We start from the raw sequence: 19,973 nt of genomic DNA, 5'->3' as shown, positions 1-19,973 counted from the left end.
TGTGAATTTAAAAAGTACATATTTCCTTCCAAAAGCGGGACAACTGCTTAAATCTGTCAATATGGGTGTGATGATTTATTCATCTGAGTTTGTTTAATAAAAATACACAAGCCACAAAACGAAAACGTGCTAAATCGCTTGCTTTTATGCGTGAGTTTATTTGTTTTAAGTGTTTTCTCCTACTTTGCGTTCTGCCGTTCTCTTTCATCCGCGATGTCCCTGAGCGGCCGCCGCCCCTCCCCCGCCCACCGCACGAGCAGGAGAACACAGTCACACACTCGCAACACATTCTCTTTAGCCTATATTATATAGAGGAAACCAGTAACAGCAAACATTCTCTTTATATATATTTTATATATAGGAGAGCAGTTACATCAAACATTATCTTTATATTATAGTATATTATATAGAGGAGAGCACAGCAAACATTCTAATTATATCATATTATTTTACAGTTTTTCTCAGTCACGGTGCATTTCTCAGATCACAACAAAAAATATTGTTCAACCTCCACATTATCTAGTCACTTGTGCACATCATAATTAAATCAATCATTCATTTGAACAAATTGCAAATGCTTTGTTACATTCATGCAATTGATGTAGGCTACAAGTGTCTGCTGTTTCTTACATTATTAATTTCTTATGTCATGTTGATCAAAATGTATTATACTGGTTCTCTGTTGAATAGTCTTACCCCTCAAAACATACAGGCATTAGTTCCATAAGTCATTAATGCAGAATGGATGAACTAGTTGTCATAAACTGTCAATACATTTTCTATGCAATTCTATTAGATTTTTTTTGTCCTGCAATTTACATTTACATTTTGTTAAATTGCAGAGGTGAATTCTGAATTTCACTAATGAAGGGGAATGTAAAGCATTAGATCAATCAATGATCATCCAGTTCTCTATAATAGCTCAGAGTGCATCTCATTTGGGAAGCATAATAGACAGAGCACAACACGTTACACACTCTGAGAATGGAAGAACAACCGAAGAACAGCCGAGAAGAAGAAGAGGAGTAAGTATGTGTGGTGGAAGGGTACAGAGGTAAAACAGAGGAAGAGGTAGAACAGGCCAAGATTGTGTGTTTCTGAAGAAATAAGGGCCACTATTGTAGATAATGTTCTCAGTCATAACCTTATGGCAGAGGCGGTCGAATGGTGCAGCCGAATGTTTGGAAAACAACCGTGTATGTCCTCAATCATTCAAGCGTTTGTAGACAAAACAGGTGTGTAATCAGACAGTGTTCACATACTGTATACCATAAACTGTAGACTTACTGTAATGCTATATTACAGCAGTCTTGCAATTTACATTATACAGTAAATATACTTGATAGAGACATAATGTAAAACACACACACGTACATACAGTATATGTGTGACATAGTCTTTTTCTTTATATCGCAATGACATTGTACAGTCATTTTTTGACAGACCAACAGTGTATCTGTGAATCCTGTCCAGTCTCATCTAGAGCAATGCGTACATGTGTGTCATACAGATATTAAGTGCAGTCTTATGCATTTTCAATCATTGTCATCAAAATCATAGTTTATTTCTGAAAATATTGATAGAGTACAGTTATATTGACAACCTGACTAAGCATTTTGACATTCTTGTTTGCAAACAATGACACACAAGGACTTGTCATTCTGATGACACTGATATGTTAATTGATTTAGTACTAGTATTTTGAGCAAGTTACAGGCTTTTGATGGTAATCTATTGTGTTTTGTTGTTTGTACAAATTGTTTTGAGAAATGCACTTACTGGTTTGCAAATCTTAAGGTTCAAGAAATGTACTAAAGCGACTGATAAGAACTATACTAGAGGAGTGGAGTTACAGCAAACATTCTCTCTCTCTCTCTCTCTCTCTCTCTCTCTCTCTCTCTCTCTCTCTCTCTCTCTCTCTCTATATATATATATATATATATATATATACAGGGGCATAGTTTGTGGGGGAGATAACACCTACAACCCCCCCCCCCACACACACACACAATATTTATACCATGAAACCCCCCCCGCCAATGTTCAAACCAAATCTACGCCCTTGTATATATATATATATAGAGAGAGAGAGAGAGAGGGAGAGAGAGAGAGAGGGAGGGAGGGAGGGAGGGGGAGAGACAGAGCAGTATAGTCATACAAAAGAAAAGAAAATGTTTAAAATAATCATGAATCAAGCTGACACATTTACATGTTTGTTTACAGGTTTATTTTGCTCTTACTTGATTTTAAAAGCCATTGGATATCCAACCCTAACCCTACCCTAGCCCTAGCTCTGCCTCTGACTGCCAGTCTGACTGAGATCTGCTCATGTTGAGATCAGCCGCCCTTCCCCCACAGCGCTGATCGCGCGGGCGCCCTTCCCCCACAGCACTGATCGCGCGCGCGCCCTTCCCCCACAGCACTGACTCTGATCGCGCGCGCGCCCTCCCCCACTGGGACTGACTGCAGTGACAGAGAGATGAACTAACAGACTGACAGGTATATAGCTTAATCAGAAGTGCTGCTCAAAAGACGACAATCTGTTGTGGCTATGCGTTTTTAAAGCACTTTTACAAGGTCTAGCAGCTTCTTCGCCCTTTAATGTAAAATACCATTAATTTATTAAAGAAATAAAAAGAAGATAATGCTGTTAAAGTACACATTAAAGTTTAATTTAGAGCCTTGACATAATCCACACCCTTTCCCCATCTTAACTCAAATAAATTCTGAAGTAGTTGTGGGACACAACCTATTTTTTTTACAGTCTATGGACACGACACGTGATGAAACGACAAAAACACGTGAAATCAAAATACGTAACTACGTCATTTACGCAAGTGTCGACCGTGCGTGGATGCGTTTTCCCGGGAAATGCACACGTGACAAGACGCGAAACAGACCATAGAACAGACGACAACCCTCCACCACGCAGGAAAGGTGAGATCAAGACTTGTCCTGAAAATGCATGATAAGATAACTAAATACATTGAGAAATATGAAAGTTAATAAGATGTATGTTTATTTTATTGGTTTAATTATTTTTTTTTGCTTAGAGTTTTATTTACTTATCGCTTATATTTGAGCTTGCTTCTCATTTGATGATTTGTTGCTATAAGGAAAACAGTTTGTTGTCTAACGTTACTTGTAGGCATTGACCAGTAAATATAATTTTGCTATTATTTTTTATATAATAGTTCTTTAGATTCTACAAATTAACCAAAACAACCGAGTCAGTGATAGTCTACTATGTCATTGTTTTTCTCAGAAGTGTTGTCAAATAGCAAATTTTTTACATCATTATTATTTGATATATTATTGTAATACATTATTCAATTATAAAAAAAATTCAGTGGAATGTTTTTTTATTTTTTATTTATTAATTATTTTATATTGATTGTTTTGCCCAATGACGGTACATAGACATTTTATAGTATTTTTATTGTGTTTCAAGCTCCAAAGCAGACAAAAAGCACATTAAAAATAGTCCCTATGAATCTAGCTGGTTATTGAAAATCTCCCATATGCTGTAGCTCTTAAATCAAATATGAATATACAGTAGATTTATGTCAATTGTGGTCACAGGACACACAAGAACCAATGGTTTTTGGCATCATTGACATTGCCCTTTTTTATCTAAATGCCTGTTGTAGACTGGTCACATGTGATGTCATTGAATAGAGCTCTGTGATATAATATAAAGATATACTTTAGTGTTGAACAGAAAAAACACAACACAGGTTTGGAACAACATGAGGTTAATTTGGAACAACAATTAATGTAATTGTATGTTAATTATGTATGTTTGTGGGTGAACAAATCCAGTAAGATCAACAAGATTGTTTAAATATGCTTGTTTATTTCATTCACCTTATATTTTTTATACATTTTTCCAGTCATTGCAAGAAAGAAAGTCAGCATGCTGGGAAATAAAAGACGTAGAAAACCTCTGCAGGACGCTGAGCACCACATTGCCTGTGAAACCGACAAGCCTGGGCTTCAAGAGCAGTTCATCAGCAAATATAAAGGCAAGTATTTATGACTAAGCAGTTTAGTGATCATGTTAATCTACATAACTGAGAATTTATGTGAGGCGAGTCAAATGGTTATTAGGCCAACTAATATCCATGTTTCACAAGTTGAAAAATATTTTTAATTTTTTTTATTGTGCAGTCAAGATTCCTGAATAGAGTTCTGCAGGCATGAGCCGTAAAACAGCAACATTTAAATGTTTGCACTTCCAGTTCTATCAACCTAACGTTAATGTTTACTTGCACATTCTTAACTCGATTGCATAATAAGCAGACAGTTCTTGTGGTCATGTAAATGCAGACTAAGGTCATCATAAACGGCTTAAGCCAATCGACACAGATAGATTTTTACCCCTTATTCCAAATTTGCATGTAAACACCTGCATTCTGTGGCTTATTGAAGTGAGCATGTGTGATGTGTGACAGGAAAGTTTACATACTGTGGATTTAAGCACATCCAGACAGAGCGAGTGTTTTCTTGACCCAAGAAACTCTTAAAATGTGTTCTCATCTCATGCAGAAGGGGTACAGTCAAAATACTGCATCCGATACTGCATGAGAGGAGAATATGTAAGTTTTCCGCTAAAATTCTGGAATACACTTGGCTTTATTTAAAGGACAAGTTCGGTATTTTACACTTAAAGCCCTGTTTACAGATCGTATCTGATGAAATAGAACGGTTAAGATTAAAATTTGGACACATGCTGCTGTCCCAAGAATTTTTGGTTTATTTCGCTTTCCCCCCCACCCCCACCCCCACAGTGGCTGTCTATGTGCACTGGAACATTCCTTCCTAAAACACATTAAACTTTCGTTTACAAAGACGTGAAAATCACCGAGTGGTCAGGGGTGTTCACTGATATGCTCACTCAAAAATCGCTGCAAAAGATGCTTTCCAACAGGTTTTATCGTAGTTTTCCAGCTCAACGGAAGAATGGGTGTGATGCGTTTGAAAAAAAATAGGTCCACAGTTTTACAACTAATGGTAAAACACCTGTTAGAAAGCATCTTTTGCAGCGATTTTTGAGTGAGCATATCAGTGAACACCCCTGACCACTCGGTGAGTTTCACGTCTTTGTAAATGAAAGTTTAATGTGTTTTAGGAAGGAATGTTCCAGTGCACATAGACATAGGGGGGGGGGGGGGGGGAGCGAAATAAACCTAAAATTCTCGGGACAGCAGCATGTGTCTTTTAAACTTAACCGTTCTATTTCGTCAGAAACGATCTGAAAACAAGGCTTTAAGTGTAAAATACAGAACTTACCCTTTAACATCACAACTGACATGACATATGGAATACACAGTCAGATACACGAATGTTTAGGTTTTGAGATAATTTACCTGATTTACTTATAAAGTCTTGTGGTTTATGTGGTTATTGGTTTGCATGTAAACCAGGACAGTGCTGCCCTACAAAGGCAAAAGACCTTAACTCGTGTGTGGAACTGAGAAAAATTACTTTAAAGATTTTTAGTTGTCCCGCCAAATTTACATTAATTATAGGTAGGACACTGGAAATCTTGCAATTAGATGTTTTAGTAATGAAAATGATTTACATAAAAAAATCTTGAGCGCAACCTTGACTTTTGACCACTATTTTAAAGTTACTGTACTCTGCCTTTGTATTGTCAGCAACAAGTGAGATGTCATCCAAAAGGCAGTAACTTCCACATTATCAATATTTGGTTGCTGATCACCATTAACAAAATAATTATAGTAACAGCTGTATAAAATCTAGTGATCATGGCATTTAATTTGTATGATTTACAATTACTTATAACCATCTACTTATTACTATCCTGTAGGGGTGTAACGGTACGCAAAAATCACGGTTCGGTACGTACCTCGGTTTTAAAGTCACGGTTCGGTTCATTTTCGGTACAGTAAGGGAAAGAAATGCAAAACATTAAAATGCTGGTTGTTTACTATAAACTTTTTTTTAACAATTTGTTTACACTTTTTTTTAAACACACTTTTTAATAAAATATAACGTTAGGCTAATAAATAAAAAATATATAAAATAAAAAAAGAATAAGAAATAAAATACTGCTGCAAAGTTCTCCACTAATAAAATACTCTCAAACCAATATTGGCCGTGACACTAGCTAGCAAGAGGCTGGGCTAAAGCGAGCGTGCCGTGTATGTGGTGATCTTTATTTATGCGATATTTATGTCCGAGCCCGACCCGAGAGTTAAAATCCAAATTTTTTTTCTCATACTAATGACACATGTACGTTTGTTTGTGTGGAAAGCCCGCTTTTAACAGAAAGGCAGTCGGAAATGTCCACAGATGAGCGCATCAGCGCTCTTAACACAGCCGCGCTTGCACGTGTTTCGTTGTCACAGCAACATAAACAAATGTCCGCACACAGGAAGACAGATGTTATGGTAATTTTTACATGTATTTGAATCACAAAAACGATTAATCAGATTTAATCAGTGCAACGCGGAGACTTCCGACACTTAATATGTTCGTGTGGAAACTCGGAATGGATATATGTTCTGCACACAAAACTAGCCTAATTTACGTGACAGATTGCATTCGGTGCACATGTGCACCGTACCGAAAGTCCTGTACCGAAACGGTCCGGTACGAATACATGTACCGTTACACCCCTACTATCCTGTGCTTTGGTTGCATTCTGATGGCATTATTAATACATTAGACATGACAAAATACCTCCATTGTGGTAAAGAGTATGGTATCGAGTGACATAAGACTTGCTAAGCGCATTCAAAATGATAAAACAGATCGTTGCGCACATTCGACCCGGGGACTGGTTTATAGCGGTGGATCTAAAAGACGCATACACTTCAACATTGAGATAACCCCTTTATCACAGGCGGTTCCCGAGATTCGTGTTCGAAGGTGTCGCGCTCCTTGTATGTTCATGAAAATTACGAATGCCATTTCCCCTTTGGGACTGAAAGTGGGGAGTGCGTTCTGGACTACCTCGACGACTAATGCATTTATAGCACAACCTTCTGTGTTCTGCGTCTTTTCAGTGTGTGGTGGTTTCAGCTGTCTGCCCTGTTATTGTGGTGGTGCACTTCGCTCGTCCCGCGGATTTATTCCAGACGCTGTGATTGTAGGTATAACTCGCGTAACAGCTGGTCTGATGTTGTATGCACCAGCACTTGTTGCTTCATTATATTATCACTCCCTGTGACATAGGCTATTAGTCCAGCGTTGGCTCGACGGTGTTCAGGGCGGTGCTAAAGGCGTCTGTGCAGTTTTGGCTCTCTGCCAGCTAGATCCATGAATGTTTTAACCAGGTCCGGTACCCGATCTGGGTGAGGCGGGGCTTTAGTTCTTTGTTGTATTCATCTGCTACGGCATGTGTAATTTTTCTGTCATATCCTTCGCGATCGATATCGCACGTTTGTCAATGGAGTGGGTTTAGACCGTACTAAATGTTCTGACCAGGACGTTTGTGCAGGACTAAGCTCTGGGGACATCAGAAGCTACAGGGACTGATGGAAGCTGTACCAAGTGCACAGGCTACACTGTAATACAATTTTAATGGACAGTAAAACAAAGGCAGAACACTGTACAATCTGATAGGTGGCATTATTTGATAGAACACCGGCACAGTATCTTCATATTGACGGGCGGCTACACAAAGGCAGAGTACCGTAACTCAATTTGAGCGTTGCAAAACAAAGCCAAAGAGCGGTAACTGGAGTTACGGTGTTCTGCCTTGGTTTCTCGTGGGCTTTTTGAAATTACTGTTAAGACAACCCATTCTTTTTTTTGAAAAAACAATATAATTGACTCAAGATACTTATCCACATGATAAAGGAGGTCTCGATTGTGCCAAAAATAACACATTTTCGACCACAATTTAAGTCACAGTCCTTTGCCTTTGCACGGCAGAATGGATTATTTCAATAAGGTGTTTTTTGTTTGTTGTTTTTTATCAGCGTATCGGTGTGCAAGTAAACATCACGTTTATTCTACAACATAAAATACATCAGTAATGCTCTCTTGTGTGTTTTAAAAAAAAAGCCTTTACTTGTCTTGTAAAAGACAGTTGCTAACAAGCGTCTAAATGGGAGACAAGTTGTCTGGGACATTAAACACCATCAACTGAACAGATAAACTCATCTAGTCACTTTTACAGCCTCGTTGTGTTTATAATCGCACTCTTGCAAACTATTCTATACAGGTAGATTAAAGGATGTACACGGCACACAATCAGTCAACATGCATTATAAGAATGCAAAAACATTATATATATTACAAAGGGAGATGGATCTTAAAGCTTTAGAGTTCCTGTAGGCACATTTATCAACAACAACAAAAAAAACCTCTATACTTTTATCTAAACTATAGAAGCCAAATAAAACATCCATATACCACAAAGAAAACTATCCGAAAGAGATGCAAATAATAAACAAACATAATTGTTTTTTAAATTAATGCAACACAGACACATTCTAGATGAGTTGTTGAACCTTCATCATAAGGAAGTTGAAGTTTTGCAACTGTGGTGTAGTTTATAGACTAACTTTAGCTTATTTTCTGCAAATCCTATAAGGTTTTTGTGGAGGGAACCAGGGGAGGTGAACTACCCGGTTGGTCTGCAAAAATACGTCATCACTTCAGCACTCTGTTCTAAACAATATATAGCCATGATAATATTGATTGTCTAAAAAAAATTGAGTACATTTTAACTGTATACTTTTAAGACTTAAAAGTATAATGTAAAGTAAAAAAAGCAAAGCATGCTTCGAGATTAGCCTGGCTATTGACTATTTTCCTTCAGTAATTTCCCTTTTACATCATATAATGTACATAATATGGTTGAGAACTTTTAGTAATAATCAAAATAATAGTTGACATTAAAGAAACTGAAGCTATTTCTCCTCTTTAGGTCGTGGAGTTTTCACCGCTGGAGCTTTCTTCAGAGGTGATTTTGTTCTTGAATACAGAGGTGAACTTCTGAGTTCACAGGAGAGTCTTGACCGAACTGAACACTACACTGAAGCTGAGAACACGTTCCTGTTTGATTTTCAGTGGCATGGCAAAAATTGGTGGTGAGTATAGAACTGTTGGATTGATGTAGTAGGGATGCTAAAATATCTGGAACTGTAAAATACTTAGTTCATGCCTGTAGTTCTGTTCGCTTGGTTCGTTTGGTCCGTGTACGCTTAATGTTCAGATTGGCATTTCTATCGTCAAACATGTTATGCTTGACCAGTCTGTACTTTTAGGGTCACATCTTCCTGTTTTTGGTTGTTTACATGTCTCTGGTCCATGTTACGTTAATATTTCATTCGAACTGCACCAGAGTTCGTTTGGAAGCCAACTGAGACACATTTTTTCAGCGTCTCGTCAGTTTGTTTGGTGGCACCAGGGTTCAGATTAGGGCTGAACGATACATCGAATTTTCATCGTCATCGCGATATGAACTCCGGCGATGAACACATCGCAACAGACAGCCTGACACGATGAATAATGCCTGGTTCAGATTAGCACTAACTTACACGTTTTTGACTCCTAAAATCTTGTCGTGGACAAGAAACATGTCAGACTACACGTTGCTTTCCGACCAGTCATCGCGTGCCGTCACACACACACATTCACTCGCAAACATTCACTCGCACGCACAGACACACAAACACACACACTCACTGTCCCTCGCTCACTCGCTCGCTCACTCACGCACGCACACACACACACATACGCTCACACGCTCACTGGCGTACACACACACTCACTATTGCACTCACTCACGTCTCGCCTCGCTCACATATTCAACCCGTCGTGGAGGACCGTTAAAGAATTAAACATGCTATAGTCTTTCTGTCGTGAAGCATCGCAGACGCGACGTAGGTTGTCGCCCACTGTGACACACTATACGAGATGAAACGATCAAATCTTGCGTCCCGACGCCCGTTGTCGTTATTACGAATCACCACGACACCCATACGTCAAACGGATCGTGCCAAAATCGCGCTAAAATCGTGTATTCTGAACCAGGCAGGTAATAAACGTTTGACCTATCACGCAAAGAACCTATTAAAGCACTAAGACATGGGAACAGTATAGTTAACAATCACATTTATCGCAAGTCATATCGTTATCGCAATATTAAACAATGTTATCGCACATCGCAGCTTTTCCTCATATCGTGCAGCCCTAGTTCAGATGGCAGCGTTCACACTTATTCAAATGAACAGCACTAACGGTCTAAACAAACATGCCAGGTGTGAACACACCCTAATACTTAAAATTCACCATGAACTGACACGAAGAGTACTGAGTGCAGTTTCCTTGAGTAATCAATATTTGTTTTTCCTGTATTCGCAAAAGAGAACAAAATGGTAAATTTTAGATGCGTTTATCTGAGAACTGAGAGGATGCTGCAGTGAACTATCATATAGATCAGTGGTTCTCAGATAGCCTGACTACGTCAGACTTCCTACTTCCGCTAATTTCATTTCGCTCCTGTAGTCAGTCTGAGATAGCGGCCTATCTTTCAGTTTTCCACCGGCCTTCGGACTGCCGGACCAATCAACGAACAGAGTGCGGGCTGAGAGCCGTGACGTAGACGCTAAGCGCCGAGTTTTACATTGTAGGTTAGAGAAATCGAAAACCGAAACGAGACACGGGATGCAATTCGCTCTGTTATAGAGAACCAGTGCCGCCGCTCCCACCACGCGCTGTGCGTAGGGAACCAAGAGCTGAAGGGGCACCAAAAAAATAGTGTTTCCGGGAGTCTCCCGCATATTGATAGCGGCTCACTGACGCCCGCGAATTAGTTAAAATCTCCGGAATCTAGAGCGATCGCGCCCGCGAGACAGAGACTGTGCTCCAAACCGCGTTGCGCGTGCACGGCAGAGAGGGAGAGCGAGCAAGAGACCGCGCGCGTGTGCCTCATGAAGCTTCTCGGGGTAGAGCACATCATAAAGGAATTATGCTTAGGGCACCGAAATGGCTAGCAGCGGCACTAGCTGAGTTTAAAAGATATAATCCTAAATTTGAGAGTTGGCTACAAATATTTTCTTGTTTCACTCTGTCAAAAATAAGTTTAGAGGCCGTGATTGTACCGTGGATGCGGAGATTAACGACGCCTAATCTGCAAAAGTCGTTTACAGCCATGTTCACTCCGGTATTTCGCTCGCATCATCATGTGTTTACAGCAGGTTTACAGTGGAAGTTCGATCATAGATTTGAGTTCGATGCATGATGTCTGTGGTTCGATGTGGCTGTACAGGCGCATAACATACGTCCTAACTAAACTTATCTGATTGGCTTACGGGTAACCAATGATTTTAAACTTCAGACAAGTGCCCCCTAGCGAGAGAGAAAACACTTCTCTATTATGCCATTCCAGACTCTGTCTACGAAGCAAAGTGAAGTAGCAGAGTCTGGTATTACCAGGCTAGTTCTCAGACCCTCCTCTCTGCACATTCTGTATGTCTCCTTCACCTGACATACTCAGTTGAGTTAATAGAGCCGTGTTCTGATGATGACTGATCATCTGAATAAGGTGAATTTAAACACGAGTACTTGTATTAAAACACATACAACATATACAGAGCGGTGGGTTTCCAGGACTGGAGCTCAGAACCAGTTATAAAAATGTGTATAATACATATATATATAAAAATGTCTAGCATACTAAGATTACAAGTCTTGAGTGGAAATGTTATGTCTTTGTAGCATGGATGCATCTAAAGAAGACACGTCCTTGGGAAGACTTGTCAACGATGAGACCAGAAATCCTACTTGCAAAATGAGAACCGTTGAAGTGAGCAGAAAACCTCACCTTTGTCTCTTTGCTGTACGAGACATTCTACCAGGGGAGGAAATCACTTACAATTATGGAGACTCAGATTGGCCATGGCGAATCAAGGTACTATCAAGAAAATGCTAAAGAGATTGATCAGTAATCAGTAAATTCATGATAATCTTTTACTCTCATTCTGATTAGTTACCATGTGATTGTGGTCTCATATTTCTCAAGCCTTTAAATCAAGCATCAGCAGAATCCACTGATAAAAAGCCAGCCAGCAGTTTGGGCCCGCAGAAATCGGTAAGTCCACTTCAAAACCTCTGTATCATTATATTATTATTATATCATTATATTATTGACTCTTTTAGCATAGAGTTGTGTGTGAAAGGAATGATGGATAAATTGTAGGACAGCTAGAGGAATGAATGTGAACAAAGTTTTTCTGTCCTTTACAAATATCCTGAATTTGATATACACTGCTTTCTTTTCTGATATCCAGCCCCATTGTGCAGCTTCTGATTCCTCTCCTGAATTGGACATGGTGAACAGCAATGGTCCACATGAGCAGTCAGTCAAAGCAAGAACATCAAGGAATAAAATGGTAACCATGTCATACATGAAGCAACTATCTACTGATGTTTACTGCCAGCTAGTTAAAAGTGCAGTAAGTGATTTCTGAGAAACACTGTTGATATTTGAAATCGACACTCAAACACACTCCTCCCGTCATTGCTCTGCCCCCAAAATAATGAACGCGCAACACAGGCAGCCACTGACTGCTCAGGTGTTCAACTAGAAAAGATCTTTATCACTGGGAAACCATAGGATGCATTTACAGGTTTGGTTTTAGTTGATTGTAGGTGCATATCCACTTCATCCAGCACACGTGTGTAATAGTAGTCGGAAGTTCGGATCATTTTACTGACTCGGATATTTGAATCTCGTTCATCAAAATGAACAAATAATTTTTCGAGTCATTTCGTTCATTTCAGCAGAATGTATTTAAAATGTAAAATGTTAGCCAAATTCCCCAAACACATCAAATGTTGATTGCATTTAGAATAAGAAAAAAATTGCAAAAGGATAAATTATGAGAAACAGAAACAATTAATTAATCTGGGTCTTCAGGGTATGCTGTCTGTTAGTTTACCTCACCTTCCGAAGCCGTTCGTTCTGGACTCCAGGACACTGGAGTTACACCTCTACTCTTTACCAGAAGTGCAGTGGGATTTTTAATGACCACAGAGAGTCAGGACCTCGGTTTAACGTCTCATCCGAAGGATGCTATGGAGTAAAATGTAGCGCCTTGCTACCAACCTCTGCTAGTTAAAGGAGTAGTTAACTTCAGGATTAAAAAGTTCCTGATAATTTACTCACCCTCACATCATCCAAGATGTTCATGTCTTTCTTTCTTTAATGGAATATAAATAACTGTTTTTGAGGAAAACATTCCAGGAGAAGAGGAGATTTTTCTCCATATAGTGACTTCAATAGGGTCCAACAGTTTCAGGTCCAAATGTGAGTTTCAATGCAGCGATAAGAATAAGAAAAGTAATTCCTTACTCCTGAGGAATAAGAGTCTTATCTAGACAAACTAGCCGCCATAACAAAATAAACATTTATATACTTTTAAACCACAAATGCTCGTCTTGCACTAGCTCTGCGATGCGCCACACATTACTTCATCAGGTTGAAAGGTCATGCGTGTTCCAGTTCAAAAAGGTAGGATAGGCCGAAAAACTCTCCTCCATCTTCAAAATCGTCTGAAATGGCGTTTGTCTTAGTCTTTGCACGTTCTCTTTGTAAACACTAGATTGGTACTTTCGCCTGCCTTCCGCGTGACCTTTTATCGTGATTACGTAATGTGTGGGGCATCAGAGCTAGTGCAAGACGGGCATTTGTGGTATATAAATGTTTATTTTGTTATAAAATGGCAAATGGTTTGTCTAGATAAGTCTCTTATTCCTCGGCTGGATCGTGTTGAGACTTTGAAGCTGCACTGAAACTCACATCTGGACCTTTGACCCGGTGGACCATTGAAGTCCATTATATGGAGAAAAATCCTGGAATGTTTTCCTCAAAAAACTTAATTTCTTTTCCACTAAAGAAAGACATGGACATCTTGGATGGTGTGAGGGTGAGTAAATTATCAGGAAATTTTAATTCTGAAGTGAACTAATCCTTTAAAGCTGCAGTCCGTCGTTTTTCCTCTTTGTCGCCATCTCTGTTCGAAATCTGCAATTGCAGTTATTCGCGGAATTATTAACTGTGCGTGGGTAGTAAATCGGCATGAAACAGCGCGGATGAACACAATGTATTGAGGAGAACCTGTCGCTGCCGCGTCGCTGTGGATACTGTACTACTGTCATCAGCAATCTCAGAGTATACTTTTTGAAAGTGTATAACCAACATTAGAATTTTCATCGGTACATGTCATCTGAACAAGTAAGTAACATTCACTTTTGTTCTGACCAAATTCGGGGGGTGGGGGGAAGCATTGCAGTAGGCTATAGCATGCTGATTAAATCTAACGATTGCATATCACGTCAAAACGTGAAAAATATATTTTGTTCTCAAATTATTAATTATTCTACATCATTATTGCGTGACTACATTTAATGTGTATTAAGGTTACCTGTAGTTCAGTTTTCATTTCTGTGCAGTATAAATTCTAATTGTCATACCAACAAATTAATGTTCCTTATAACTGTTTCTCTTTTAAATAAAAAACACACACGTATGTGTAATCAAATGCTTATTTAAAACTGTAATATAATCAAATTTTATTCACATACATTTGGAACCCCTTCAAAACACGGAGTTCACGCCACCTTTCAAAAGCCCTGCCGATGTTTATCCCTGTTTTAGCTTGGGCTCGGCTGCAGTCTCTTTTTTTCTGTAGCCACTCTGAAGTCCGTAGTCTTTTGGGTTTTACAACTGGTGACTCTCCAGTTGTCCCTGGTGATTGTCGCTTTAAACTTTCGGGATCCGCCATACCAAGTGCTAAGCTAAATCTCCACCATCATCCACACACGCTATATAGCCGACTAGCCGGGACTCATTCTATATGTGTACAGAAGTGACGTAATGACGCAAAGACATGCTTGAAATTCCCGCGGAAATCCACCAGTACCACTGGAATTAAAATCATTATTACAAGCTTACCGTTTTGAATCGAGGTAAGGCAAGCAGATCGTTTTGAACACTGGCTGGTTAAGTTTTTTTTCAAAAATGTCTTTTTTGATATTTTTAAACACAAAAAAGTGCCGGACTGCAGCTTTAACTAGTTATTGGTTTACAGTTTTAATGTATGAACCAATGTAACTATTAACGTGACTATTGTCACAATTTGTATGTAAAGTTTGTATAAATGTTTGTTTTTTAAGAGTTTTATTATCTTAACGATCTTTGTTTTGAAATGTGCAAAACATGTTTCTTTATTTTTTTGTTCACCCCTACAGTGTTTTTTCTTATCTTATATGGCTGCTACAGTTTTCAATATTGTTAATGTACATTTTATTCTTGTTTAAGCTAAATAGCTCTTTATATATCTGCAGAAGCGGTTTCAATCAAGACAGTCATCCTCAGTCGCATCCACATCTGATGCACCCTCTTCATCGGCACCCTGTGCTTTGTCCACTTGTATAGTGGCCTCATCTACCTCATGCCATCCTGCCCTGTCCTCATCACCGTCACCACCTCCTGCTCCACCCACGTCACCATCATCCTCGCCTGCGCAGCCCTCATCGCCTTCTCCTGCGCCACCCACGTCACCATCATCCTCGCCTGCGCAGCCCTCATCGCCTTCTCCTGCGCCACCCACGTCACCATCATCCTCGCCTGCGCAGCCCTCATCACCTTCTCCTGCGCCACCCACGTCACCATCATCCTCGCCTGCGCAGCCCTCATCGCCTTCTCCTGCGCCACCCACGTCACCATCATCCTCGCCTGCGCAGCCCTCATCGCCTTCTCCTGCGCCACCCACGTCACCATCATCCTCGCCTGCGCAGCCCTCATCACCTTCTCCTGCGCCACCCACGTCACCATCATCCTCGCCTGCGCAGCCCTCATCGCCTTCTCCTGCGCCACCCACGTCACCAACAGCCTCGCCTGCGCAGCCCTCATCGCCTTCTCCTGCGCCACCCACGTCACCAACAGCCTCGCCTGCGCAGCCCTCATCGCCTTCTCCTGCGCCACCCACGTCACCAACAGCCTCGCCTGCGCAGCCCTCATCGCCTTCTCCTGCGCCACCCACGTCACCAACAGCCTCGCCTGCGCAGCCTTCATCGCCTTCTCCTGCGCCACCCACGTCACCAACAGCCTCGCCTGCGCAGCCCTCATCGCCTTCTCCTGCGCCACCCACGTCACCAACAGCCTCGCCTGCGCAGCCCTCATCGCCTTCTCCTGCGCCACCCACGTCACCAACAGCCTCGCCTGCGCAGCCCTCATCGCCTTCTCCTGCGCCACCCACGTCACCAACAGCCTCGCCTGCGCAGCCCTCATCGCCTTCTCCTGCGCCACCCACGTCACCAACAGCCTCGCCTGCGCAGCCCTCATCGCCTTCTCCTGCGCCACCCACGTCACCAACAGCCTCGCCTGCGCAGCCCTCATCGCCTTCTCCTGCGCCACCCACGTCACCAACAGCCTCGCCTGTGCAGCCCTCATCGCCTTCTCCTGCGCCACCCACGTCACCATCATCCTCGCCTGCGCAGCCCTCATCGCCTTCTCCTGCGCCACCCACGTCACCAACAGCCTCGCCTGCGCAGCCCTCATCGCCTTCTCATGCACTGCCTTCATCATCCTCATCCTCGCCTGCTCCCCCCGTATCTTCACCTTGTGCTGCATCAACACCTGTGGTTCACTCATCACAGGTGTCTGGGACACTCTCATTAAGGGAGGTGGGTAGATTCATTTGCTGAATTATTGGGATGGTCGGGGTGTATTGCACTGGTAGAACTAACAATAGATTATATGAAATTGTATATTATTTATATTTGTTTGTATTTCTCCTTTTTCCAGATATCCTCTTTAAGGCCATCAAGAAAAAGACAGGTAATTATGACTTTGCTATCTGCAATATGATGAAATGTAATGTTACAGGAACCACTGTCATGAGTAAGTGTTAAATTCTCTCATTCAGTGTTCAGGAAGTGCCGACTGTGAAACAGATTACAGCGATGTCACAGACTACAGCGATGTTGACTACATACCAAAAATCAGCTCAGATGAATCGGATGGTAGTTCTTCTGGACATGACATGGTCAAAAGTGCTTTGATACATCCAACATCTCCCAACGAGGCAGGTAGTTCATCTGATCAATCTATGACAGTACCATCACCAAAAAAGATGAAATGCCAATCTAAAGAGACAAACACCTTATCTGGTGATAAAACTTTAATTCAGTCAATGCCATCACCAAAGCAGGAACGCAAGACATACAACAAGAAGCAGTATTGCCTTTATTGCTCTAAGCCATATTCAAAAATGGCAAGACACCTTGAATTTGTCCATCGCAACGAAATGGGGGTTGTAAAGGCAGTAGCATTTCCAAAACATTCCAAAGAAAGACGAGTCCAGTTAAACCTCCTTAGAAAAAGGGGCAACTTTGCCCACAACACAGATGTGGTGAGACAAGGACATGGGGAGATGATTGCCTGCTACCGTCCAAAATATAGACAAAGAGCCAAAGAATTCATTCATTGCATTTACTGCCAAGGGCTTTATAACAAGCGTAGCCTTTGGAAACATATCAAAAACTGTCCCCTGAAACCTAAAGATGATGATGCCAAGGGCAGGAAAAGAGTTCGATCTCTGTGTGCTCTAAACACACCAGTCGGCTTAGAAGTGAGCAAAGGGTTCAAGAAAATACTGTCCTTTATGAACTATGATGAAGTTTCGCGTGTAGTTCATACTGACAGATGCATCATGCAGCTGGGGGAGCACATGTTCAACAGGATGGGGTCTGATGTGACCAAACATGACTACATCAGACAGAAGATGAGAGAAGTAGGCAGACTTCTTCTTGAAGCAAGGAAGATTACCCCACTGAGAACAATGGTAGACTTCTTCATACCAGCAAACTTCAAACATGTCATAGCAGCTGTTAAAGTTGTGTCTGGCTACGATGAAGAGAAAAACACCTACCGCATTCCTTCTTTAGCTCTCAAACTTGGGCATTCTTTAAACAAGATCTCTAGTATTGTTGAGAGCAATGCCATGATGTATGGAGATCATGAGCGTGCTGAGTGTGCCCGAGACTTCAGGAAAATACACCAGGCAAGGTGGAATGAGTACATTTCTGCTGGTGCTATAACTACATTGAAAGAAGCCAAGTGGAACACACCACAAATCATTCCTTTCACTCAGGATGTCAGAGTCCTGCACACACATCTTGAAAAGAAACACAATGGGCTCCTAAGTAAGCTCAGATCTTGCCCTTCTGCTGACAGCTACACTGCTCTAGCCAAGGTCACGCTGTCCCAGGTCATCCTGTTCAACCGAAGGAGAGAAGGTGAAGTATCCCGGATGCTTTTGTCAGCTTTTAAAAGCAGGGACACTTCTGAGCTACACGAAGACATTGCCATCTGTCTGTCTGAGTTTGAGAGGAAGCTGTGTCTCCACTTCACAAGAGTTGAGATCCGTGGTAAACGAGGGAGAAAGGTTCCTGTGCTTCTCAAGCCTTCCATGGTTTCTGCCATGGAGCTGCTCGTTGAAACGCGTGAGCTTTGTGGTGTTCCAGCAGAGAATCCCTTTATGTTTGGCAGATGTGGAGCATTGTCTGCCTACAGAGGAGGAGAGTGCATCAACAAAGCTGCTTGCGAATGTGGCATAAAGAACCCTGAAGCACTGTCATCAACTAGGCTCAGGAAACACATAGCAACCATGTCTAAAATTCTTAATCTTGATGAGAATGAAGCAGACCAACTGGCTGATTTCCTTGGTCACGATATCAGAATCCACAGACAGTATTACCGGTTACCAGAGGGAACACTGCAGCTGGCAAAAATGAGTAAAGTCCTAATGGCCATGGAGAAAGGAACACTGTCTGACTACAAAGGAAAGAAACTTGATGACATTGAAATCGACCCAAATGGTTGAGTATACTTGGACTGTCTGTGTGTATTTGTGCTGTATATATTTGCTAAATGATGTATATAATTATGTCACAGATGCTAAGTATAAGCAATAAAGTGTTATTTTTTTTGTCAATTAGAGCAACTTGAGGCCCAAGGTGATTCCATGTCAAGTGATGAGGAGGATTGCAGTGACCTATCTCAGACAACAGCACCAGCAGAGACTGATCAACCTGTTCAATCTGATCAATCTGTTTCACAGGAGGATCAATGTAAGAAAAATCTCTACATTGCACAAACAACAATAATCAAATAAACATGAATTAGCTCCATGCAGCAATATCCAGCCAAAAGAAAAAAATCTACACATTAAGACACAGTCTTGATTTGGTCTTTACTTACCGATTTAGTTGTAATGAGAATTTACTTTTTAATTATTTCATAGGTTCTTCAAACGCTCCAAAAAAGAAATGGGAGGACAGTGAGGTAAAAGCAGTAGAGAGACACATGATGAAGTTCATCAAGACATGCAAAGTTCCTGGTAAGCAAGACTGTGAAAGATGCATTCACGCAGAGCCAGAAGCTTTGAAGCAGCGAACATGGACTGGTGTGAAAAATTATGTGCGGAACAGGATCACGACTCTTAAAAGAAAGGGTGGTTTGTAGGGAGGCACAAACACCAACACTTTGCACATTATGCTTTTTTTGTAAGAAATAGAGCTAAAGTGTAGAAATATTTTGAGGATAGAATGAAACCGAATTAGAAGTGAAAAGTTGGAGTATAAGAAGGCTAATGAAGGAGAGGATAGTAAGATAGTTAATTTTCATTATTCAGTTTTTTTTGTTCAGTTACAATGAAGTTGGATGAAACGTCATGTTAAACTTTGTGATATTTCTGTCATAGAGGGATGGGAGAATGTAAAGATGATAAAACAACTGGGAAGAGTGATTAGGTGTGTTGGACATCGGCTGCTGGATGAAAAGAGGGAGGAGTGAAGGTAAAGAGAATAAAAAGGGTAGGAGTGAAGGTAAAGAGGATGGAAAGAGGGAGGAGTGAAGGTAAAGAGGATGGAAAGAGGGAGGAGTGAAGGTAAAGAGGATGGAAAGAGGGAGGAGTGAAGGTAAA

At 41.0% G+C, this 19,973-nt stretch overlaps 2 protein-coding genes across 5 annotated transcripts in view; one reads left to right on the top strand and one right to left on the bottom strand.

Moving 5' to 3' along the window:
- rbpms (RNA binding protein, mRNA processing factor) overlaps positions 1 to 239 on the bottom strand; it is a 55,297-nt gene extending 55,058 nt beyond the window's left edge. The window contains exon 1 of the transcript XR_013796224.1: positions 1 to 239. This exon is cut by the window's left edge and continues 1,130 nt beyond it. The gene's annotated coding sequence lies outside the window, so the exon portion shown is untranslated.
- A 2,529-nt stretch (positions 240 to 2,768) lies between these two features.
- LOC306994384 (uncharacterized protein) lies at positions 2,769 to 19,973 on the top strand. 4 transcript variants are annotated; one of them, XM_079604805.1, is made up of 10 exons: positions 2,769 to 2,937; positions 3,894 to 4,025; positions 8,906 to 9,068; positions 11,701 to 11,893; positions 12,005 to 12,073; positions 12,273 to 12,374; positions 16,793 to 16,825; positions 16,914 to 17,076; positions 18,988 to 19,119; positions 19,293 to 19,973. In XM_079604805.1, the coding sequence occupies exons 1-10, from the start codon at positions 2,784 to 2,786 to the stop codon at positions 19,511 to 19,513; spliced, it is 1,362 nt and encodes a 453-aa protein (XP_079460931.1). In that variant the 5' UTR covers positions 2,769 to 2,783; the 3' UTR covers positions 19,514 to 19,973. The 4 variants fall into 4 exon arrangements, with proteins under 4 accessions (XP_079460931.1, XP_079460932.1, XP_079460933.1 ...); XM_079604806.1 differs by having other exon boundaries at positions 16,914 to 17,072; positions 19,293 to 19,484; XM_079604807.1 differs by lacking the exon at positions 16,914 to 17,076 and having other exon boundaries at positions 19,293 to 19,484.

The sequence above is a fragment of the Phoxinus phoxinus genome (genome assembly GCF_949152265.1).
Source record: "Phoxinus phoxinus genome assembly, chromosome: 2".
NCBI lineage: Eukaryota > Metazoa > Chordata > Actinopteri > Cypriniformes > Leuciscidae > Phoxinus > Phoxinus phoxinus.
The sequence above is the reverse complement of the archived record's forward strand: the minus strand, read 5'-3'. Positions and strand labels throughout refer to the sequence as shown.